Source organism: Geospiza fortis, unplaced genomic scaffold (assembly GCF_000277835.1).
Source record: "Geospiza fortis unplaced genomic scaffold, GeoFor_1.0 scaffold215, whole genome shotgun sequence".
Lineage (NCBI taxonomy): Eukaryota > Metazoa > Chordata > Aves > Passeriformes > Thraupidae > Geospiza > Geospiza fortis.
The window spans coordinates 403,834-428,727 of NW_005054573.1; the positions used below are offsets into that span (position 1 = coordinate 403,834).

The following is a 24,894-nucleotide window of genomic DNA, read 5'->3' on the forward strand; positions in this document are numbered from 1 at the left end:
CAGGATATCCCCAGAGAGCTGGTGGGAAAGGTCTATGTGCTCTCCCTCTTCACAGGGAGGTGGAGCATGAGCTGAGAAGCTGAATGTGGATCAGCTCTGCTCTCAGAGCAGCAGGTCCCAGCTGGGAGCAGTAACTGCTCTTTCCAGCTCTGATCTGTGCTGGAGCCCAAAGCAAATTTTGCAGCAGCCAAGAATTTGTGCTTTTGAAACGAGAACCACCTGTTTTCAGTGGATTCTTTAATCCTGGTGAACTGTAGATTGTTCTTCCCCATTGCAGATATCCCCTGGGAGGGGACTCAGGTTACTCAGTGCCAGCGCAAAGCTGAGAGAAGCAATTTCAGAGGCACTCCCCATTGTGTTTGCACAGCCAATAAGGAGAAGGAGTATGGATCACATTGCCCCCATCCCACATCTTTCCAAGGGGAAAGCCTTGACAAAGGGCGGCTTTTTGCCTGCTAAATGATCTGGAGCAACTGCTGCAGCCAGTTCCTCGACTGGTGAAATATTTCTTGTGTTGGCCTTTCATACTTGAAAGTAACAGAATCACAGAATGGTTTGGGTTCAAAGGGACCTTAAAGACCATCTAGTTCCAACTCAATGCACAGGGAAATTTTCCATTAGAAAGTGTTGAGTCTACTTGTCATGTCCACAGTTTGCATGGGAGCCAGAGCTGAGGCATCTCACAGCCAAACCAGAGTATCCCAAACCAGCATTCCAGACTAACCTGCAGTCAAGAGTGTGGATATAATAGAAACATTTTTATTGGAAGGAAAGGATCTCTGGAGGTCTTCTTATCTAAACCATTCCTCAAAACAGGTCTCATGAGATGAGGTTGCTCAGGTGCTCATCTATTCAAGTCCTGAATGCCTCCATTGAAGCACATTCTGTACCTTGTTTTAGCCCTCATGCTGACATGGACTCTGCAGGCTTCTGCATCTCTCTGAAGTGCACACTGTGGGTGTGGAGAGGATGGGCCATTTTGTGCCTTTCTGCAACAAAAACTCACCCACGAGTTTCCTGTGCTGGTGTCACTCCTGGTGCCCTCATTTGCTTGGAGAGAGATTCACTTCCCCATAGAGGGGACAGGGTGTGCACATCTCAGTGCCTGAGGGGTCTCTCCAGCTCTGTGTGATCCTGGGAGGCTGAGGGGCAGATCCATGAGGATATCTCCCACCACCACCTCTGCATGTGGTCTGGCATTGCCTCCCTGCTCCTTGGAAGTCACGGCACAGGTCACAAAGGCAGCACATTCATTCCCCAGCTTCCCCAGGAGAGCAGTGCCCAACACAAACATGAGGGTAAAAAGGGTGCCTGCAGCATCAGCACTGTGAGCATTTCTGGTCATTCAGTGCAGAGACAGAGGGAGGCTCTACTCTCTGTCTGATGCTACAAAGTGAAATGCAGCAGTAGCCAAAAGGGTAAATAAAACTTTTGTCAGGGCTAAAACATGTCTGAGCTTACTCAGTAAATAGTGTCTGACAGAGAACTTCAAAGACCTCTTTGACGAGGTCTTTAAATAAATCTTGCACATTTATTCAGTCTATAGAAACAGGGTCAGCAGGCTGTTAGTGTGAAGATCAGGACTGTCACTGCCTTCCAGGAGAGACTTCTTTGCTCTGTGGTCTCTAGAAAACCCTTCTCTGCTGCTCTGGGTTTCATTTTCCCTGCCTATAAAAGTAGAGAGAGGTTGTAACTCCTCAGGGAGGTGTTTTCCCATTCTAAGAGAAGAGCTCCTGCAAAAGCATGGGGGACCCAGCCTGTGTGCTCAGACCTGAAAACTGAGAGGAAGGAAAGACATCTGATATAAAACCAGTCCAATTACTGCTGGACATCATTTTCCACCTGCTGAAGAGCTGGTGCAGGGTATTTGCATTTCAAATGCTGACAAAGCAATATTCTGTGTTTTATTATTTGAAGTCAGAAAACAGGAAATGTATCTCAGGAGCATTTGCATGAGGATGGTTTCTGTTATCAGAGGTGTTTGGCTCTTTGGCATGTCCTATCCATCCGTCCTGCTCCTCTAATTGCCAAAAACTTCACATCCTTCTCCAGGGCTCAACTTCATAAAACTATTCTGGGTGTGGGGAGCAAACTCAAAGTCTTTAATGGCAGAATGGGGCCTTAAGCATCGAGGTTTTTAAGGTGTACCCCAGTGAATTCCCAGGAGCTCAGCTCCCACCCTCACATGGCTGTCCTGAGAGGAGATAATCCCTCTTTCTGAGCAGCTGTTTCCGTTTCAGGTGTTCCTGGCCGAGCTGAAGAGCACAGACCAGTATTTTGCTGTGAAAGCCCTGAAGAAGGACGTGGTGCTGATGGATGATGACGTTGAGTGCACGATGGTGGAGAAGAGAGTCCTCTCCTTGGCTTGGGAGCACCCATTCCTCACTCATGTCTTCTGCACGTTCCAGACCAAGGTAAGACAAGGATCTGCCACCTTTTTCCTCAGGCTGAGAATGCTTTACTGAAATACAGATGTTTGGTGAAGGGCTTCGGCCTGCTGGGGTCCACCTGGGACATGAAGTGGTGCTCAGGGAAGGGATGTTCAGATTAAGCACTCAGGAAATAGCTCCAGAAATTTAATCTACTTTCCCCTATCCCCCTGGGGATAGGATGGTGTATTTGAGAATTATGGCATCCAAGGTAAAATCTGCTGTTAAAATCTGGTACCCTGGGCCAAGGATGTGCCAAGGCCACAGCCAGGGTAAGGATGACACTGACTCCTCATGGAGTTATCTGAACCTCTTGGCCCATGGAGCTTTGTGCTACCGCTAGCCTGGATCAAAGCCACCTCAAGAAACCCTGGTTTTGGAGGATAAACATGCTGTCATTCACTTCTTTGCCCCCAGTTGCTGTTAAATGGCAGCAGACACTGATGGTTCTGCATTTCAGTGCTACTGAAATCTCGCTTGTGACTCCAAACCAAAACTGAAGTGACATATAAGTAATACACATATTTTTATGGTCCTGTAATAGACATATTTCCATGGTCCTACATGCCAACAACTGCTCAGCTTCCCACAGACACAGCCAACAGCCTTAACACCAAAGCACACACAAGGCATAGAAAGAAACCAGGGAAGTTTGAGGGTTTCTCTTTGTCCAACCTACTCAAACCATTCCTGAGAGATGGTTGGTATCTCTTAGCTCAATTTCAGAGCAGCACTGGCTCATGGCTGCTTGTTCAGGGTTTTGTCTGGATGCTCCCAGTCCTTGCTCAGCCCCAGGGTTTGGTGGCACAAGGCCCTGCTCAGTGTAAGCTTAGGACCTGATCAGGAGAAAGTTCTTCTGCAGGGTCAGGAGAAACAAATACAACCTCTGTGGTACATCCCAGTCATCTGTGGGATATGACACCTGCTCAAAGACAGGTTAAATTTATAACAGGGAACGTCTGGGAACTGCTGTAGGTGATGTGACACTGAGCCCAATCATTCATGTTTAACCCCTTTGGGACTGACAGCAGGGATAATGTGTCCTGGGAAGGGATCCTTGCCTGGCAAGGAAAAGAATTAACTCCCTACTTAAGGAGGGCTGGTTTTCAGAGGAAAATATAAATGCCACAACTCCAAAAGCAAAGAAGATCAAGATTTAATTGAAGAGATAAAACATTGACAGCAGTCACAGCTTTATGAGGAAGCTTTTACTCCAGGGAATGCTGCCTGTATCTCCAGAGGGATGCTGACTGAAGCCAGCAGCAGAACCATGTTGTCTGTGCTCCAGCCTGGTCTGGGAGCTGCAGGTTGTGATGGTGTTCACAGGGGTCTCAGGTTGAGGGAAAAGACGAGGATCTGACTCCATGTTTCAGAAGGCTGATTTATTATTTTATTATATATATTATATTAAAACTATACTAAAAGAATAGAAGAAAGGATTTCATCAGAAGGCTAGCTAAGAATAGAAAAAGAATAGAATGATAACAAAGGCTTGTGACTGACCAGAGAGTCTGAGCCAGCTGACTGTGATTGGCCATTAATTAGAAACAGCCACATGAGACCAATCACAGATCCACCTGTTGCATTCCACAGCAGATAATCATTGTTTACATTTTGTTCCTGAGGCCTCTCAGCTTCTCAGGAGGAAAAATCCTAAGGAAAGGATTTTTCATAAAAGATGTCTGTGACAGGAGGTCAGGGTCAGGATGGTACAGCAGGGACAGTATGCAGCCCTGGGTTCAGGCAATGCAGCCATGCAAGTGTCCCCTTCCCTCATGAGACCACAGCAAAAAGAGGAGAGGCCAAATGGAGTCGTGTCAGGATCCAGGTGGGATTTACTGACTGTTTAAAGGGAAAAACTGAAGGATGGAAAAGCAATGAATGTCTGAAAAATTCATGGGTGCCAGGCTAGAAAAGCCAGATGATTTTTTTCCTACACTTCAAGGCAGCAGCACAGAATTGCCCTTCTGTCATGGAGAAAGGATCCCCATCCATCTCATCCCAAGCCATCCCTGCCTCTTTAAATCTGTGTGATCTCCCACAGACAGGAGCTGGGATGGGGCTGCCCAGGCCAAAGCTGCTCTGGGCTCTGGTTGATTTTCTCCCCTGTTTTTTCTCCCCTGACCTTTGCAAGCCAGCAGTGATCACTCAGGGCAGGAAAGTCACCCAGAGCTGGGAGCTGTGACAACCTTGGATGGTCCTCCAGGGCTCAAAGCACTGTGGTTGTCAGAATGTCTTTTATGGCAATCATTTTAGGATCATGGAATGGTTTGGGTTGGAAGGGACCTTAAAAATCACCTATTTCCAACCCCTCTGCCATGGGCAGAAGCCACAGCACTGCTGTGTAGAGTCCCTCTATGGATTTTAATATTGAAAATATGACATTTTTTTGTTTCTTGAAGTTTCACTGGATAGATAAGTAGTTTCAAACAGAAACATAGGTGCCAATGCCTTTCTGAACCCCTCATGCTTTGGCTCAACTGAGCTGCTCCAGGTGCTGAGTGTCTCTGCAAAGGACAGAAAAAACAGGAATATTCCTACTCCAAAAAAAGGACTCAATAGTCCACATGTTTCCAGAGGGGGAAAAAAAGTCCTTTAATCTGTTGGCAGCTCTCTGAGCTCTGGGATGAGTTTCTTCCTTGCCTCCACCCAGGTAATGAGTGACTGCTTAATTATATAAATCTGGATGGCTCTTCAGACAGGTTTTTTGGAGTCTGAATGATCAATGCTTTCAAAACTCAGAATACTTTTCTTGTTTTATTGCGTGAGAATAAATGCAAGCCCACAGTGTTTGGGGTTCTTTTTTGTCCAATCTCTTTTTGAATTTTTGTGTTTTATTTTACTGCAGTCATCTTTGTATCCAGATATTCAGCTGTCATAATTACATACTCTGAATTTTAACAATAAGCTCAAAGAGCTATTCTGCTGTATTAGATTTAAAGGGATGCTGTTATGTTAAAGAGGAGGAAAAATATGTTTATAATTCTGTGAAATCCCAAAATCAGTAATGCCAAAAGAGTTTCTAGCATCCCAGAGCTTATGTTTTATTCCTTTTTGCATTTCACTGATCTTCTGCCATAAAAATAGGCTTCCCCTTTTTGAAAGCCACTTTTATTTCTGTTTCTTTACTTCATTGACCAAGTTTTATTAACACCCTTTACCTAAATGCAAATTAAATCTTGAGGCATTTTGACTTGCAGCACAAAATAGCAACAGAGAAGATTATCTCAACCCAAAAGAGAAGTAATTGTTACTGCAATTTAAAATAAAATGTTACAGAAATGTTTATTTTCTGCTTTACTGTTGTATTATATGGTTTTTTTTTTCTGGTGGTGAGCCTTTTTCACATCCTCTGTTGCCCTTGTGTGCTTAATACTGACTGAAAAATCTCTTACTCTGGCAGGAAGGAGAAAAGAATTGTAAAACAGGAGTGTGGTCCTAATTTGAAAATTCTTTGTTTTCCATGAGTATTTTCAGATTTCCCACTAAAATATCTCCTCAGAGGTTACTTCAATTCCTGAAATTGTGTTTGTTTCCAAGCATGATTTCAGTTTTCTTCTCTCTCCGACTGGCTCTTGAGGGGCAGGGCTGATTTCTTTGCCCTGAATCAGGGCATGGGGTTGGCACATGGGCATTTCACACCCTTTGGATGTTCAGCTCCTCTGCCTGGTGGTCCCAGGGACCTCCTGAAGAGCCCTAGCTCCATCCTCCTACTTTTTCTTGGAAACATCTGTCCATCCTTGTAGTATTCTGAGTACTTTGAGCTTGGAAAAAAAATCTGATTCAAGGCCAAATTTGAAGCAGCTGATGAGAAATTTTAGGAAAGCTTTGAGGATTTTGCCTCTTGCAACCAACAGGCAGGAAAACTGGCATGGTCTTGTTGGATCCTGGCCAAAATTTCAACGTGGTTTAGCAGAAATAGCAACATCTCAGCAGAGCTTTGGGATTTCTACAGGGTTGTGCCAGAGGAGGTGTGAGCAGCTGTAATTATAACATCAAATATGTGAAGTTTTTGTAAGACATTTCTAGGTGATGTCAGCACATGTGGTGTGAACTGGGGGAAGGCATTGGCCAGGAAGAGAGGAGGACAGCTCACCAGTGGGGTTTTTTAAGTAAAAGATGATTGCATGATTGCCATATTCAATACACATACTGTCATTGCCTCCCCATTGTCCAGCCTGAGGAAAATCAGCCCAAAATGCATTCAGCTTTGCATGAGATTTCTAAGAATCTGCAGTCTAGCTGCACTTCACCATGAAAAAAAATTATTTCCTAAAATAAAAGCATTTAATATTTTTTTCTCTTTTTCAACTGCTAAAATATTTACTTTTCAGGGATTTGGCTACTTTTTATTTCGTTTTTGGTCTGGTGTTTTTTTTATTTTTTTTAAATCCACAAATCTTTCTCTAGCCTTGAGAAAATCAGTCTCTCTCCAAGATTCTGCTGGATGCTGATAGGGAAAACCACTTCCTCTTGCAAGACCTGGGCTGATAGTGCCTCAGTTTATCACTGAGTGATGGGCTCTGTCTGCTCTGAGAGTGAGTAAAGGTCTTGGGATCTCAGAGCTCAAATGGAAACCAAGTCTGCACCTTCCTCTCTGCAAATGTGTTTTATTTATATGTATAAATATATTCCTGTGCTTTGCACCAAGCAGATGGGCACACCATGCTGAGCATCCCAAATGAGCAGCTCAACACGCAGCCAGGAGTGCTGAGAGTGCAAGGATTAGAACAAGGAATAAACACTGAGAGAAAAGGCTGGGCTGCATTACTGGGCAGCTGTAAGAAATGCTGCCATCTCCAGAAGATAGGCTGATATTACATGAGAGAGGGAAAGTATTTAAACCAGAGAACAGAATTAAATCTTGGATTGCTCTGGTGCAAATTGCAGTGCAGGTGAAGGAGTAACCCTGTGTTAACTGTTCCTCATGACAATGGACACAGAGAGGACTGCACTGCCCTCTTTCCCACTGGATGGGATGCTCTGATGGGATTACAGCACTCAGTGATGTGGTGGAAAGGGCTTGAGAGGCTTTTGGCTGCCAGGTATCCCATGAAATAAAACAGATCCAAGGTGTGGAACAGCACCCAGACTGTGCTGAGCTGCATGGAAAGGTGAGAGCAGAGCCAGCTGCAGGAATTGCATCATGTCCAGCCTTTCTCTTGGCCAGGGACAGCCTAGTTCAGTGGGAATGCAGCAGGATTAGGTCACTTGATCTGGAGCCTTCTCCACGTGGAGATATTTGTTAGGGTAACTGATCTAAACACAGGTAAAGCCACACTGTCCTGTAGCATTAATTATTCTGAAATTCATCTTCCTGGAATCCCTGGGAAGAAGAATTTTTGCTCCTCGGTAAATGGTGTTAAATTGTGTATTTGTATGTATGCAAGCGCTTTCAAAATGCAAAGAAAACAAAAATCTGAAAATCTCTGCAGAAAAGTGCTCTGGAGGGCTTCCAGCTGGTTAAAGGATTTTAAGAGCCTGTTAAAGGATGTACCTTCAAAAGATCAATTTAAATGCTGCTTGCTTTATACTCATTGTTTATAAAGTTGAAAGCAGCTCTGATAGTGCCTATTCATTCTCCCAGCAGTGCAGCAGAGCAGGAGCAGGTTGGTTTAACCCCATCCCTGCCATATCCTGGAGAGGCAGAGGGAGAAGGTGGCTCTGTGGGGAGGAGCTCAGCACAGGCACTGAGGGATTGAAAGGGCAGGAAGGCGAGTTCCTGCAGTAATCCAGGCTTTCAGCTCCTGGCAGGACTGGCTGGGCTGGGGAGCAGTGTTATTTTGTGAGCAGGAGCTGTGTTATGCTGTGCAGGACACTGCTGCCGTGTCTGTGAGTTGTACAGCCTCATGTTGTAGGGCTCTACACCAGGAGCAGCACTTCACCCTCCCACAGCAGGGTTTGCCCTGTTCCCAGTGCTGCAGTGGAGGAAGTCCCTGGGAGATGGTCTAGAAGTAGGGAATGGCTGATTGTCTTGGTGTGGAAAGACAGGAGTCTGCTAAGGAAGGCAGGAACCTCCCCTGAAATGGAGAATGTAAACCCTCCCCACCCCTCCTAATTGTTATAAATTTTAAATTAAGGGCTCTCAGGCAACAATATGGGATCAGGAAATAACAGTTCTTTAATAGGGAAGGAAAAATAAAAGGATAAAATAAACAATGCAGTAAACTAGAACAACACTGACAGAGTCAGAACACAGCCTGACACCCTGTGGGTCAGGGTGTTGGCAGCAGTCCCATTGGAATTGTGGCTGCAGCCCTCCTGCAGTGTCAGGGGTGGTTCTGCTGGAGCAGGGATCCTGTAGAAGGGTGTATTCTTCCTCTGAAGATCCAGTGGAAGAGGCAGCTGCTGTTCCTCTGGGAAACCCAGTGGAGAAGCCGTGCTGGTGTTCCAGAATCTCCAGATTATATCCAGGTAGCAATGCTTGGCTCCTCCCTCTGGGGTCATATCTCCCAATGAGATGCTGTAGTTCTTATCAGTCATGCAGTGACATTCAATAGCTGTTATCAGCAGATGTCCCCTCCCAAGGGAGGAGTGATTGTGAGCACTCAAAGAGAGATAAGGCAAACTGCCCACTGGACAAAAGATAATCTGCCATGCAGATGGTAATAGAATACATCTTGCATTGCAATCTGGAACACTGACACAGGGATATTTGTTGTCACCTTATTGCAGGGGTTCCATACTGTTGTCTCCTATCACAAAAGCTCCACACCTTCTCGGTGTTTCTCGTGGGCAGCTCCTCAGAGCACTGACTCTTTCTCTTTCACAAAGCAGCCAACTGACTTCAGGTCCCTTCTCACCCACCCACCCCACTCTTTTATAGCACTCTTCTTCTCACTGGGTACAGCTGTGGCCTGTTAAAGCCAGGCCTGTTCCTAATCTTTGATAATTGACCCAGATGCAACTCCTTAGGGGTAAGATTACTTTCTACACATTCTTTATTTTCTTATATTCTATCATGCTACAGATGTTCTTAAGACAACTGGTATTAAATACATCAGGAAGTGTTTGGACAATGCTCCCAGGCACATGGTGTGATTCTCAGGGGTGTCCTGTGTAGGGTCAGGATTTGGACTTTGATGATTCTTGTTGGTCCCTTCCAGCTCAGAATTTCTCTGATTTTATAACTACCCTGGTGCAGTGTCCATCCCTGAGTGCAGGAAGGGCCTTTACAATCCTCCTTGAGCTCTGTGGTCACTAAAAATGGTCATGAGGTCTGCAATGAGAGCAAACTTTTTCTGTTGTGTGAGTCCAGAACCATGACCAAAAGTTAGGCTTGAGCATTTGCTACTCAGGGATGTCCCGCAGGTGGTCAGCAAGTTGTCTGTCACCTGCCTGCAGGACAGAGGGACAGGACACTCTTTCCAAGCCTTCTGCAGAGCTGTGAGGGTCTCATCACTGAGCAACAACATTCCCACTTGTTTGCTCAACATCCACAGCCAGGACTATTGAATTTGCAGGCAACTCCAACATGGGAAGAGACAAGAATCTTGATTCCATGTTTCAGAAGGCTGATTTATTATTTTATTATATATATTAATGTTAAAAGAAAAGGATATATTAAAACTATACTAGAAGAACAGAAGAAAGGATTTCATCAGAAAGCTAGAAAGGAAAGGAATGGAATGGAATGATAATAAAATCTTGTGACTGACCAGAGAGTCTGAGACAGCCGGACTGTGATTGGTCATTAATTAAAAACAACCACATGACACCAATCACAGATGCACCTGTTGCATTCCACAGCAGCAGATAACCATTGTTTACATTTCATTTCTGAGGCCTCTCAGCTTCTCAGGAGAAAGGATCTCAGCAAAAGGATTTTTCATAAAATATATGTGTGACACAGGACTGCTGCAGGGGATGAGGGCATGGCAGAACCTTGAGAATCAGGGGGTGTTTTGGGTTAGAAAGGACCTTTAAAGGTCATCTAATCCAGCTGCCCTGCAGTGAGCAGGGACATTCTCAACCAGATAAAACCCCCTTGCCTGCTCCAAGTGCTGACAGGCTCCAGAGCCGCCCAGCAGCAGGCAGGAGCCATCAGCCAGGACAAGGGGAAGTGAAGCTGGAGCTTGTGCGCAAGAACGTCCCCCGCGCCACACCGACCCTTTGACCTCCAGCTCTCTCTTGAATTTTCAGTGGTTTCAAGAATGGGTTTTGCCACTTCCCATATTTAATGTGTTCTGTGGCTCTGCAGATCTCAGACCTAGGAAGCTGACTCCAGTAAGTTGTTGCACTTGGCCTTTCTTGGTTGCACCTCACCACTCATAATGACGTAGGGCTGATCTCAACCAGTTCTCCTCCACAAGCTATTCCAGGAATCTGCACTTCTTAAGAAGCAAGGGGAACTTCCAAACCCCTTCCACGAGCAGGAAAGTCAGAGTGATCCTGTCTGTTTTCAATAGGATTTATGTACCACTCTATAACACCTGATATATCATAAATTTCAGTACTAAACATTCCTGAGTAAAGTTTGTATTCTCCAGCTCCATAGCTTAAGGAGCAACAGGATTTGTATATGTGGATGTAAATTAACCTGAGGGGTTGCTCCACCTTTTCTTCCCTCAAGGATGCTGCCAGAGTCCCCAGTTTCAAGTCAGAGTCCCTGGATTCAGTTAAACAGGTACAGCAGATGGTCGCTCTAGTCCATGAACAAGCAGAGCATGACTGCTCATTCTACTGGATAAACATGGATTTCAGGTTACAATTAGAGATGTGTGATGAGGTGTAGCCAAAATCAGTGGACTTCACAGGGGAACTGAGGGGTTTTCTCCTTCCCAGCCCACTAAAGCTGAGTCTGGCCCATTTCATGACCCATGAGATTTCTTCAATCCCAGCAGGACACATGTGGTTGCTGGTGTGTTGTTGGCTAAACCCCATCACCTTCCTGTGTACCTTCCCAAAGAGCATCTGTTCAAGTATTTTCCTGAATGGGCTCCTGAGCTCACGTTCCTTCTAAGATTTATACATTTCTTCACTAAATTTCCCACCTTCCTCTGGCCTTTTTGCTTGCTGAAACTCATTTATGTGCACAGCCCCCTGCAGGTGCAAGAAACACTGAAAACCTGCAACCATTTGGTTTAGTGATGGAATTTGTATTCTTTCCCCAGGAGGCCAGATCTGGCTTTGAGCTTGTTGGATGACAGGTGGGGTTTCCAGTGAGTCCATTTAAATAAGAGTGCTGTAATTAAGAGGATCTGGCTGAAGAAATTGCACAAATTAGAGCAGACAGCTGTTGTTTGAAAGGAACAAGCATTTTTGTGGTTTTTTAACATAGCCAGCTCTTGGCTTGCTGCCAGAGATACTTACATTAGATCTTCTGGATAAAAACCTTCCACTGTTAAAAATATAAGTGAAAATAACTCTATATCCCCCCCAGAAAAAAATGTAATGGGCAATAGGCAACACAAGGAAGATATTCATAAACTTTATAGCATAGTCTAGAGATTACTGACTTCAGGTGTGTACAGAACAGAGAGAGGCTTTTGAGGGGGAAAAAATACCACATCCATTTTGTTTTATTCCTGCACTTATGCACAAAAGGTGAGATTCCCACAACAGAAGTTTAAACTGGGACCATAGCTAAGTGTGCAGATCCTTTTCCTCCAGAAAAAGGTGTCCTTTCTGCTTTGTAGAGACAGTTCAGAGTGGAAGGGATCAATCCATGCCAGCTTCTGCAGGGTTCTGGTGGTGAGTTTTGGCTCTTGAAGCTGTGAGTGGATCAGTGTCATGTACATGAGAAACCTGGTCTAGTGGATGGTGTCCCTGCCCAGAGCAGGGGGTTGGAACTTTAGGGGTCTTTAAGGTCCCTTCCCACCCAAACCATGCAGTGATTCCATGATTCTGTATCAAAGATTGGAAAAGAAACATCAGTGATCAGTTCTGCTCATTATATATAGAGAGATTCCATCATTTTTATGTACCAGGAGAAGAGATTTTCATGCCCTGGTCAAAAAACTGATGGTTTCTTGCAACTGGGGACAAGAACTCGACATGCTCAATGACTACCTAGAAATATAATTCATTACTTTCCCCACCAGCAAGTTACACAGAGCAGTTTTCAGGGTTAAAATCAAGCATGTGCTTAAAACAAATTGCTGTGTCTGGTTGATGTCTCTGATGACTTGAAAGAGTCAGCCCCAGCTGCCTGCACAGAAGCTGTGCAGGTGACACCAGCTTGAAGTCACTCCACTGGATGGGTACTGAACTGGGATGGGGACCAGAGGAGAGCTGGGAGTGATTTTTGCCTTTTCCACTAGAAGCTTGTCCATCTGTCCTTCTGCTGCAGAGGCACTGTAAAGTCACTGACCCCTTTCTGTGAGCCTGGAGCTCTGCTGGTAAAAATCCACAGCCCCAGCTGGTTATGAAGGAGCTTTGCAGTGTTTGCTAATGGTGTTTATAGAAATCAGAGCAGGGAGTGTGAATATGGGCTTAGGGAACCAAGAGGAGAAATGAGGAATCTAAAAAAAAAAGCTGCTTTCTTTCCAAAACCCTCACAGTAACACTTTCCTTCCTCTTTTTGAGTGCTTTCTGTGTGGTTTGATTTTTTAAAAAAATATTTAAACTTTTACCTCACCCCTCACCACCCCTTATTTCTTCTCACCTTGTCTCCTTCTCTAGGAAAACCTCTTTTTTGTGATGGAATACCTCAATGGAGGAGACCTCATGTTCCACATCCAGAGCTGCCACAAGTTCGACCTTCCCAGAGCAACGTAAGACATTTACCATTGCCTTTGGGCCTGACCTGATTTTATTCCCTGCTCTGCCACTGCCCTGCAGAGGAAATCTTGGGCAGATTATTTTACCTCTCTTCACCTTGCCCAGCTGAAAAGTGGGGATGATGCTTGTGCTGGAAGCTTCTCTATCCCAGCTGTCTCCAAACTCAACAAAACCATACAGGACATCCTCCCAGCTCAGTGAGGGACTGGAGTGAGTCACTTCCCATCCTCTTTTCCCTCCCACAGAAGACTTTTAGACTTCATCCACACAGTTGGCTTCACTCAGACGTGACCTTGCTTCTTTTCAACACTCTGTAGCCAAGCTGCAGGACCTGCTTAAGCTGAGGTTCCCAGCCCAGTGGTCAGAGGTGAAGCTGTTGTTTGTTAGAAGTAATGGGATTTTCCTTTTTTTCCCCCTTAAAGTTCAAGGGGGTGGGGTGAAAACCTATCAAAAGCACAAAAGGTAAATTTAAACAAAAAATTAATATACCAGCAGAGAATTAAATATGTATTTAGCTTTGATTAATGTAAATAGAAGAATTAGAATAAATGAAAGGTGCTTTTGATCCTTCTGCAAGCAAAAGGTATTTTGAAAGTCAATATTGAAACCACTATAGGAATTACGTTTATTTAATAATTTAATAATAAAAAACCCACACCATCTTTTCAATCAGTGTTTGATGATATTTTTCAAATGCATTTGAATGTCCAGAATTAAGGGCCAATGCATTGAAGACTGAGGAAGCAGAGCTGTGCCACACTGGAGGGGGATATGATCCTCTGGTTTCATTCCCTTCTGGGACAGCATTTTCATTCTTCACACTGATGCTGCCTCTTTGACCTTTGGGTCAAAATGTGCTGAGAACAATGACTTCAAGCTCAAAAAAGCTCCAGAGAAAGGCCACCAGCCTGCTCGATAGCCCATATTATGGATAAGCTCTCAAAATCAGAAAAAAAATTTCTTCCCTGAAAGTGTGCTCAGTCATTGGAACAGGCTGTCCAGGGAAGTGGTGGGATCACTGTCCCTGGAAGTGTTCAAGAAATGTGGATGTGGCACTTGGGGACATGGTTTTTAGTGGTGGTTTTGGCAGTGCTGGGTTAATGGCTGGACTTGATGCTAGATGCGTTTTCCAGCCTAAATAATTCCAGAATTCCAGGATTCTTTGAAAAGCAGGTCATAAATCTGGGCAGGGAAGAGGGCAGGGAGTCTGTCTGTGCTCCCCATCCCAGATTCCCCCCTGCTTTTGGGAATCTCACATCATCCATCATTAAAACACAGTCGCCCCAAGCCTTCTGCAGACACTCCAAACCTTCTGGAACCTAAAGAAATTTTGGCTGCTGTGGGGACAAGGTTTCCCTCTTTTTGGGTCTGAAAAAACCCTTGGGAAGCTCCTGTTCTGACCTGTGCCTTCTGTCATTCAGGTTTTATGCTGCTGAAATCATTTGTGGGCTCCAGTTCCTCCACTCCAAGGGCATCATATACAGGTAATTTTACTCTTTAAGTGTAATTAATATGCTAAATGCTAAACCTTTTCTACTTTTCCCTGCAAGCACCAATGGCAGCAGAGAAGCTGTTCCGTGGCTGCACTCACTGGCATTGCAACTCCCTGCAGATTTCCCTTTTACATAGTTTGGGTGTTTTATTTTGAAGAAAGAATGTAGAAAAGGCAGTTTTGATCCTTCTTTCAGAACCCAGTTCTATTTCGGTTAACATTAAAACAAACCCTTGGATTAATTTTTTACATTTTACATTTACACAGAGCCATTCACACAGCACCCAGTGTAGGCACCTGGTTTAAGCTTTTAACACATAAAGGTAAATCAAGGTCAAGTGAGACACAAGAAATTTGGTACATCTGCTGTGCTGGTTACCTTGGGACAGTGGTGACAAACTCAACTCAAGTAACAAAAGCAGGAAGACAGTGATATATCTTAATTTTGGGTTAATTTTGTGCACAGTGGGGAGATGAGATTCATCTCACCATCATGAATCTGAGTTGTCTGTTAAGTTCTTCTTGTAGTAAGCAGAGAGCAGAGAGCATTTTTAGGCTCATCAAGCCTGTGTTAAAATGTGTATGGGAAGTGCCCAATTCTAGAAATTAGGCCACAGTCTGATTTCCCATGGCCAAAAGGAGGAACTGAATTTCTGGGGAGCTCTGGTTAAGCTCAACTTCGTGGCAAAATTCAGTTACTACATTGCAGCCTTCTTTAAAAGCAGAAAACAAATAACTTGTCACAAATAAATGAGCAAGCTCCCTACAGCAATGATGTTTGCTGAGCCCAAAATGAGTTTATTTCGGTGTTTGTCATGTAGCATGAACATTAGAGCAAATGCTGAAAGTGAATGACTTGCTCACAATCCATTCTCCCTTTAAAACACGAGTTTTGATTCTTATTAGTACTCATGTGGGAGCCATTTATAGTCTTTATTGACCAGTGATGGTGATTGCATAAACATGAGATCAATATCAGTGGCATTAAGCTAAGATGATCTCTGGGGCCTCAGCAACTTTTCTGGCTTTAATTATTATTCTCTATGAGTGAAGGGAAAGATTTTTTAAAGTGCACAAATCACTTGGCCATGTCTGTTATTTTTAGTCAGTCTTCTCAGAAAATCTGATTAAAAATATCTGCAGGACATGGTGACTTTATGGCAGAGCTCCTAACGCTGACATTTTATCTATAATTCACATTTTTACTTGGAATCACAGCACCAGTGCTGTGCTGGGGTTTGGGACCCATTTCCTCCTGAAAGGAGAGGGGTGCTTAGAATCTGGAGCCTTGGGAATTGAGAGAAAATTGGGACATCTGGGCACTGGGTAGCATGTGGATAGGAAGAAATATCTCATTCCCAGGAGTTGGTGATATTGCTTTGGGTATCAAGCATTGAGAGAAAAGGTTTAACCAGTCCTACTCTCTTTTCCCTTTTTCACTGAAGACAATGACAGCAAGGTCAGCTGAGAACACAGAGTCATCAGTATCTCTGTCAGAGCAAACTAAGCACTTAGCAAAGTGAATAGAAATAATTTTTGAAGCTACATCTCTTGTGATGTCGTAAGAATAATGAATCCAGCTGTTCTGTCTCATGCACCCACGTTTGGAAACATTGCCTTAAATTTTAACGAATGAGCCGAGGTGTTTTTTGGCAGAAACTCCAGTCCCCGGAGCCAATGAGTTTGAGACTCATCAAAATAATGAAAGGGAACTGTAGGTGATGGGTTTTTTTGTTTTGCTTCGATCTACCAGATGAATAAAAGCAGTGCTGGCAGCCCGAGATTGATCTCAACGTTGTAACTAAAATAAGTCATTCCAGCTGGAAATTGTGACAACATGAGTGTCTGCCACTTGGAAGGCAAATGTGTCTCGGTTTTCTCTGTATTTCTCTTTGATTGATGACTCCCATTTTGCCTGGGGCCATGTTCTTGCAGCAGACAACAATTTAGTGTGTAAACACTACAGTGTCCCCCACCCTGATGGGAACCTGGCCCAAGCAGGACAAGGAGCTTTGCACAGAGGGATTCTGAAGAATTATCTTCCCTGCAATTGCAGGCCATTATCCCAGGAGCATCAAGCACTAGAAATTACCTTCTTTGAGGAACATTTCTGAAAAAAACTCCACATTGTAAAGCAGTTGTCAGAGGGAGGGTGTCACTGCAGTATCCTTGTTGTTGGGCCTCTTCCCTGAGATGTGGAAAATCACAGATTCACAGAGTGGTTTGGGTTGGAAGGAACCCTAAGGATCACCAGCCCCTTGCCATGGGCAGGGATGATGACATCCACAGGATCAGGCCCCATCCAACTTGGCCTTTTGGCCAAAATATGTGTAGGCCATGAATTAGTGTGAAAAATAACAATTATACCCTCAGCTGTGGGTACAAGCAATGTCTGGGTGCTTTGGGAGCCCTGAGAAGAAGCAGCGATTACTAGCACAAATCAGGCAGTGCAGGAATGTGTGTGCTCATAGACCAGGTGACCTAAATTCTACCCACATCCCCAGTGAAGTGCAGCATCACTGATCCAAACATTTTACCTGGGTCATTATCTCAAATAAAACCAAAAACTTAAGGAAAGATTTAAGAAAATTAACATAGAAACCATGCCAGCCTTCCTTTCTTTCTGCCTTTTCTACTTTACAAGCTTTTCTCTCCTTTCAGAGTTAGTTCCCACTTGAGGACCTCTTTGTTCTCCACCAATGGTCATGATTCATCAGCTCATTTGCTTTTATTTCCTTCTCTGTCCATTTCTGTTTTCTTCCTCTCTCTGGGCTCTTTGCTTCCCAGAGTAGCTGAGAGCCTGAAAACTCAGACAGCAGCCTGGCAGCTGAGTGTGAAAGGCTTTGTAAATCCTGGGGTTCAGATGGTGCAGCCCAGCAGTGCTGGGGGCTCTGGGATTATTCTGAGATTATTCTGGGATTATTCTGGGGTTATTCTGACCCTCTGTAGGGCTTGTGGGTCCTTACCTCTTGTGGCATTTGTAGAGTCTGCGCTGTCTATGCTGCAAGGGAGATCTGGCAGCAGCTTCAGAGAGAATATTGAGATTCCCAGGGGAGGAGAGAGTGAGAATTACCTGCTCTCGTTCTCCAGGCTGTGTTAGGGCAGAAGCAGCAGCTGGCACAAAGTCCTTCTTAGCTTCACTACTGTGCATCCTTGAAGAAAACAGCTTTTAGAAAATGTCTTGGGTGATGTGATCCTTGGAAGTGTCCAAGGCCAGGTTGGATGGGGTTTGGAGCAATCTGGGATATGGAAGCTGTCCCTGTTCATGGCAGGGGATTGGAACTGGGGGATCTTTATGGTCCCTTTCAAGTCAAACCACTCTGTGATTCCATGATTCTGTGTCTTATCCAGCAGATAAATCAGTGCTGGGAGAAGAGAAATGCAGAAGAGGGATGCTGAAGTCCAAGAGAGCAGTTCCTCATTTATCCCTCAGCCTCCCTCTGTATTTCCTGTGTAGGCACTACACAGAGGCAGAGAACGAGTGTAATAAGTGTAACCTGCTAAAATAACTTGTGTGCTTCACACTTTGAAGAAATTGTTTTCTTCTCTTCCTCCACAGAGACTTGAAGCTGGACAATGTCCTCCTGGACAATGAGGGGCACATCAAAATTGCTGACTTTGGGATGTGCAAGGAGAACATGTTTGGAGATGCAAAGACAAGCACTTTCTGTGGGACTCCTGACTATATTGCCCCTGAGGTAGGTGTGGGGCACAGGGAGTGCTGTGGGACAGGAAACATCTCCAGACATGACTGTTGTGCAGTGCTGGAGGTTACAAAGAGCAATAACCTGGTTTGGAGCAGTTCCAGGACAGAAACTGGATTTCAGCATGGCTCAGAGTCTGTGTTGCTGATTGGCAATGCTTATTTTTGTGGCTAATTCATTTTTTGGTACAAGTGGAACTTGGCTTAAACCAAGAGAGAGAATGCTTAATGGAAATTCTTTTTGGACCATGGCAGAAGAAACTTCAAGAGGTCCTGCAATTGAGGGACAGACACAGCCTGAGGAATGCTGACTGTGCCCTTTCCCTCATTTCTTTCAATTTTTAACCAGACAGAAACGTGTTCTTTTTTCTCTTTTTTTCCCTAGAAAATTTAGGTGTTTTCAACTAGATCTCTCCAGAAAAGAGAAAGTTTCCTTAACTTGATGACTTCACACAATGATAGATCTTACTATGGAGAGGCTTTGACTAATTAGGTGGCCACAGAAAATATTTTTTTAGCTCAGAGAAAAACCTACAAGTCATCCATGCATCATGTCTGACATCAGTCTGAAATCCATTTATTTACCTTTCAAGACCCCATTTTGTAATTTTCGTGTTTTCATGATGGATATTGGTATTTTCCAAAGAGTTGTCAAAGCCTTTAGGGTTTTTTTCCCCTCTGCTATAATTCATTGGTCCTTCACTGTGCACTAAGGGCTCAAGTCTGGCTGAGGTTACACTACTGCTGGCTCAAGGGTCTCTTCAAATCAATTGGATTTCTATTGCCTAAGAATGGGTGTAAGTGTGCTCTGCAATCAAGCTGCAATTGTCTTTTATTCCACTTCAGTATGCCTTTATTTAAGAAAAAAAAAGCTATTTTTTGCTCCTAAAAAAAAATATAGCCCAGCGTTGATCCATTATCTGTGATTTTATTTTATAGAAAACAGAAAAACTGAAATAGCTCAGAATTTTATTTCTACACCATGTTTATTTTAGGGATTCAATGAGGGCATATAGAACATTTTATCTCTAAATTGAAAGCACTTCTGGAGTTTATGGATGATCTCTCCTGCCACAGGCAAGAGCATTGGACTCTGTCAGTATTTTAGTGCAGCTGCTGCCACTGTAATTTGTTACAGACCCAGCACCTTGGCCACAGCCATGAAAATAAGGGGGGTATGGGTCAGTAGACAATTTTTTTTCATTTCAAAAAAATCTGACCAGAAAAAAAGACAGACTGGAATTAAATTAATGAGTTTATTTTTGTCCCAGAGAATTTCAAATAAAATAAACATTTTTATTTCTGACTGCCATAAAACACTTCAACTTCAATTTCCAGATACTTTAGTCTTTTAAAGATAAAGCCTTATAAAAATAATTTCTCTTTTCAGAAGGAAAGGTTGGGATGATTTTGTTTGTAAGTGATCCAGAATAAGGGGTCTTGCTGAATTTTTTTTTTTTTTTTTGCTCTGGGTGGAATTGTATATATTACAGCATATTGCATATATTACAGCTCATTGTATATATTACAGCATATATTCAAATCTATTTTTTGTCCTTTTGGCATATCCTCTTCTGGAGACAGATGTAGTATAGAGCATCCTATTGCAACCAAGATGTGGGCTCAAGATTGTGCCTCAAAATTAAATTTTCCCCTCGACAGCTCTAAAATTCTGATAAGAATGCTACACACCGCAGTCATCATGTGAACCTTTAAATATCTACAATGTGAAAATCTATATATGAGCAAGTTTTTGAGGGTCTTTGAGAACCAAAGGAGACAAACAGGGGTTGTATTTTACAGCAGGTAGCTATTTAATTAGATGTTTAAAACTTGGTGAATTCTCTTCCTTTGCTATAAAAGGAGCTAGTGATAAGTGGTCCAGCTCTAGATATCTCCACAACAGATATCTAAAGGCAGGTGAGATTAATTTTGCTTCTCCAGAGAGGGAGTTTGAGAACTTGGTGATGATCCTTTAGACCCTGGAGAGGTTGTCATTCCAGCTGGATGTCACTTTATAGGTGACACTGAAAAGCACAAACCAAGGGAATGACTGAGGACAAGTTCCCATTCCTCCATCTAAACCCAGCTGGTCTCTCAAGAGGACAGAACAGCAACCCCTTTCATGTTTTTCCTGGGGAAGATTTTGCTGGGGTAGAGTCACACCCTTTTAAGTGACTGATAGTCCTGAAGTACCTTTCAGCTGCCACATTTGTAATTTTAAAACTCAGCTTGTGTCACTGGAATCAATCCCAAGATGCTGATTCCTGATCATTTGTCTTCTTGGACTTCACGGGCCTGATTTGAACCCTTGGAGAGCAGGCTAAAGATTACTTTTTCTCATCTTTTATATTTGAGATCTCTCTGGTAGCCAAGGATTTGTTCAAGTAATGTAATAAGAATGAAGTGCAGCCTGTTTGTAGTGCCAGGGACTGTTCTGGCACCCAGGTATGGCTGTGCCTCCTTGCTCCAGATTTCCACTGGCAGAATTCTGGCTCCTGCTGCAGGCAGGGGGAAGCACCTCTGATAGATCAGCTGTTGCAAGGCCATGGTCTGGCCACCCTCCTGAAGGTGAAAAACTCAGTCAGACATTTTATTTCTGCCTTTGTGGCTCCTCTTTCTGGGCAGATACTGCTGGGGCAGAAGTACAACACCTCTGTGGACTGGTGGTCCTTTGGTGTCCTCCTGTATGAGATGCTCATTGGCCAATCCCCTTTCCATGGCCAAGATGAGGAGGAGCTTTTCCAGTCCATCCGTATGGACAACCCCTTCTACCCTCGCTGGCTGGACAAGGATGCAAAGGACATTTTGGTGAAGGTAAGAATCAACACTGATCAAATGAAAGCCTTTCTGCCAGAATTACTGTCTTCAATTTATCTTCAGCTGTTGTAGAGAGGAACAGATGTAGTTTAGTCGTTGTCTTTCCTGTGGGCATCAAACCACACCTCTCCCATAAGGAGATTTGGATGTATTCCTTCTCTTAATTTGTGATGGTGGCTCCTCACAGACACCAGCAGAGATCAGTTTCTTCGCAGAGCAAAGAAACTTGAGAACTTTCCCTAAGGTGCAAAGCTCCTTAACTCCTGGGAAAAATACTTCAAACTAAGGGTTACATGAGTCTGAGATTTTGAACATCTCTTTTTGGGGCACATGCTGCCATCTTTCTGCCCAAACACCCTGTACTTCTGTCAGGATTAGAGGTAGTAATCATCTTTATACCAATCAGTAAACTTCCTTGTTCAGGAAAAGAAAAATCCCAACATTTTCTCCATTATGGCCTCTTCTCTGGATAATTACACATTCCACCCTGCTTTATGCCTGTGTTATCATCAGAGAATTTAACCTATGGGATCAACATTCCAGCTTTTTGTAAGAGAGCCTGAGAGGAGACTGGGGGCGAGAGGGAACATCCGCCAGCACGCCTTCTTCAGGGAAATCAACTGGGAAGCTTTGGAAGAGAGAAGGATGGAGCCTCCTTTCAAACCAAGAGTGGTAAGGATGGATCTTCTTTCACTTCCACCCATCTCAGGTCTTCTAAACTGTGCATTCCTACTGGCTGATCCTCACAGCACTGCTTGGTGGTGGCTGCGAGCCCAGGTCTGGCACACCCACACCTGGGAAACCATCAATTACTCATTGCTTTCCCAGTTACTGCAGCAGGGTAACACCTTCCCTTCACCTCAGAACTGCAGCCCATTCTGAGGGGATTGTCTTTCATTGCACTGCAGAAGGTAAAACAGCTCAGGAACCAAGTGTTTGGCTACATCAGAATAATTCTGACTATTAATAACAGTCTTGTTAAATTATTAAAGCCCCGTTAATAACAATAATAGAATTTAATTTGACAAGCACATCATACTTTCATTTTACAGTCTTCCACAGCTGTTATACAATTGGTGAGTTCAGTCTGCCATGTTACAAAGCTGTAACATCCCTGCCTGGCAGAATTCCTGGATCACAGGCTCAGTGCCTCCTTTATAATATTTATATTTACTGGCTCCCAGCTGAAGCTTGAGCTGAGCCCATAGGAAGCAGCCTGATAGGGCCAGTACCATGGTAATAAAGATCTGACTATTAGTGGTTTGACATCATTTTTTTTTTCCTTTTCTTGAAGAAATCTCCAAGTGACTGTAGCAACTTCGACAAGGAATTCCTAAATGAAAAACCCAGACTGTCCTGTGCTGACAGAGCACTGATTAACAGCATGGACCAAAATATGTTCAGCAACTTCTCTTTTGTGAACCCTAAAATGGAGAAAATATTTTCCTGAGATCTGCCTTACTGAAGGAATTCTCTGTAATGATTTGAGTAGCACTTTGTCAACTGAAGACTGTGCATGGTTGTTTTTATCAAGAACCCTCCAGAAAGAAAACACCTCAGTGAAAGTTTGTACCGTGCCTGGATGCTTCTGACTTTTTCCAGTCCATAGCAGATGCCAGCCCACTCTTCATTGATGATAAAGTTTCTTTATGGTATCTTTTGGTCTCTCTTCTCTCTCTTCCCAATGTTCTTGAAGTAGAAAGCATTTGAAAATGAGGAGGTGCCAAAACCTGTTCCCCACTACTTGTACACCCAGCCAACAGGTTTCTCTGTAAGGAAAAATGAGTATATTTGAGCATTCTGGTGATGTCAGCGCCCATTTCTGCAACTCTGACCCAGACCCACCTTCTTCTGAAGGAAAAGTGGTTTGCTCAAGGCCTGAGGGTATCAGGGAAGACTCAGGTTGGATGCTTTGGTAACCTCCACTTGTACATGTGCAGAATTGCCAAAGTGTGCACAGCTTTGAAGAAAGAAATTTGCTCCCTAAACCCTTTAAAAATGCTTTTCAAAGGTGTTGGGACTCAATTTTTCTCCATGGGACAAAGAGACTTTTTTCAGGTGCCCATTCCACATCTCAATGGATCCTTACCAAAGGGAGTGCCAAGACAGGTACACAAAAACCAGAGGTTTACACTTAGTACCTGAGCAGGAAGGATGGGAAGTTGCAGAATGTTTCAAGAACCCTGTTCTAAAGCTTTAAGTGTCTTCTGACACACCAGACTCAGGGCAAGATCTCAATGGGGCTTTCTGACATTTTACCCTAAAACCACATGAGAAAAATGCAACATGTTTCCTCAAACCATTGTTTAAGCATTGCAAAATGGCCTTCCAGTCACAGAATTGGGGTGTTTAAGTTGAAAGGTGCTAACTGGTCCTGCAAAGGCTGATTTACTTTCTATTTCTCTAAGTGATGTCCCAGGTCTTGGGCACAGGTCAATGAGCTGCACATGATGGTCACAGGGCAGGAGGCACATCAGGTGAGGGTGGCCCTCACCCCCACCTTCTGACATTTTGCTGTGTGTTCTATCCCTTTGCAGTCTGTGGGAATGTGGGTGGGTTTAAAAAAAAAGTATTTTCTGTGATCCTTTCATCATGGGATCCTTTTAAATAAAGGTGCACTGTTTTCTGAGGTTGGAGATGTGTGAAACCACCCAGTTACTGCTTGTCTCTGAGATTTGCTTTGACCTGTGCAAAGCTGGGTCAAAATCAAGTCAGAGCCTAAAAAGAAGATTTTGTAACAACTTGGGCTTAGGCAGTCACTCAAGTTGGTGTAGGGATCTATTTAAAGAACATACATTTGGAGCTTTGTTGCATCAGCCTCCATTCCATGGAGAAGAAAAGCTCTAGCAGGTGAGTTATCCCAAAATTAGTTTCCCTCCAGAGGTGCCTTCTGCTGGTCCAGGCTGTCAATTTGGAGCTTCCAACAGGATGAGTGCAGCCTTGCAGGCAGTGCTGGGGTATCACTGGCAGTGACTGCAGGCACAGAATCCAGCAGGAGCAAGGCTTGAAGTCAACAAGAAGAGCAGAACACCCTGAGAGAGGTTTCAGTCCAGTGCCTCTGATGAAATCCTTGTTTGTGCTGTATGAAATGCAGGAGGGGGCAGCTGTGCTCACAGTTTGTGGAGCTGGTCATCATGTTTAATTAGAACGGTTAACATGAATTTTTTTAAATGCCAGTGCTGTTTGTACAGTTTAATAAAATGTTGTGTATAATTGGGAAATGGGCATTGAAGTGATTCAATAGGGACAAAGAACAGAGGTGCTTAGAAAAGCCATTAAAATCACTCAGTGGTGTCTGGGGAACATTCCCCAGGGGAATTTTGACCCATAAATACAGCAGCAGCAAGCACTTGAACAACTGTAACTACTCCACAGGGCAATATCTAAACCAAGGATTTGGTGCTGTGCAAAGGTACCCAGGAAGAGAGTGAAATGTTCCTTTTCACTACCAGAAGGTGACACAGCTCTGAATGGGGTCTGGTATCTCAGAGGGGTTGCAGAGATGTGCAGAGGTTTTTATTAAAAGAGGGTGACTTAGGACATCTTCTTTTGATGCCCAAGTGAGGGTGAGCCAAGTCCTATGAGGGCCTGAGTGTGTCCATGACTCTGATGGAGTCTGGACAGCCTGATCTGCACTAGAGACTGCATTTCTAAGCATTTGAAGACTGGCAGTATCCCTGCAGGACTTTTAGGGATGTTCCCTGCTGCAGCACAGCATTTTGGTCTTG

The 24,894-nt window shown here is 43.9% G+C and overlaps 1 protein-coding gene across 2 annotated transcripts in view; it reads left to right on the top strand.

Annotated features, from left to right (window-relative positions):
• Positions 1-24,387, top strand: part of PRKCQ (protein kinase C theta) — a 39,205-nt gene extending 14,818 nt beyond the window's left edge. For both annotated transcript variants that reach the window (XM_005429748.3, XM_031064246.1), the window contains 7 exons: positions 2,241-2,414; positions 13,053-13,144; positions 14,573-14,635; positions 18,203-18,341; positions 20,975-21,163; positions 21,710-21,838; positions 22,461-24,387. In XM_005429748.3, coding sequence (XP_005429805.1) covers positions 2,241-2,414; positions 13,053-13,144; positions 14,573-14,635; positions 18,203-18,341; positions 20,975-21,163; positions 21,710-21,838; positions 22,461-22,616 — 942 coding nt within the window. In that variant the 3' untranslated portion in view covers positions 22,617-24,387. The remainder of the gene's footprint in view (positions 1-2,240; positions 2,415-13,052; positions 13,145-14,572; positions 14,636-18,202; positions 18,342-20,974; positions 21,164-21,709; positions 21,839-22,460) is intronic.
• Positions 24,388-24,894: the final 507 nt, after the last annotated feature.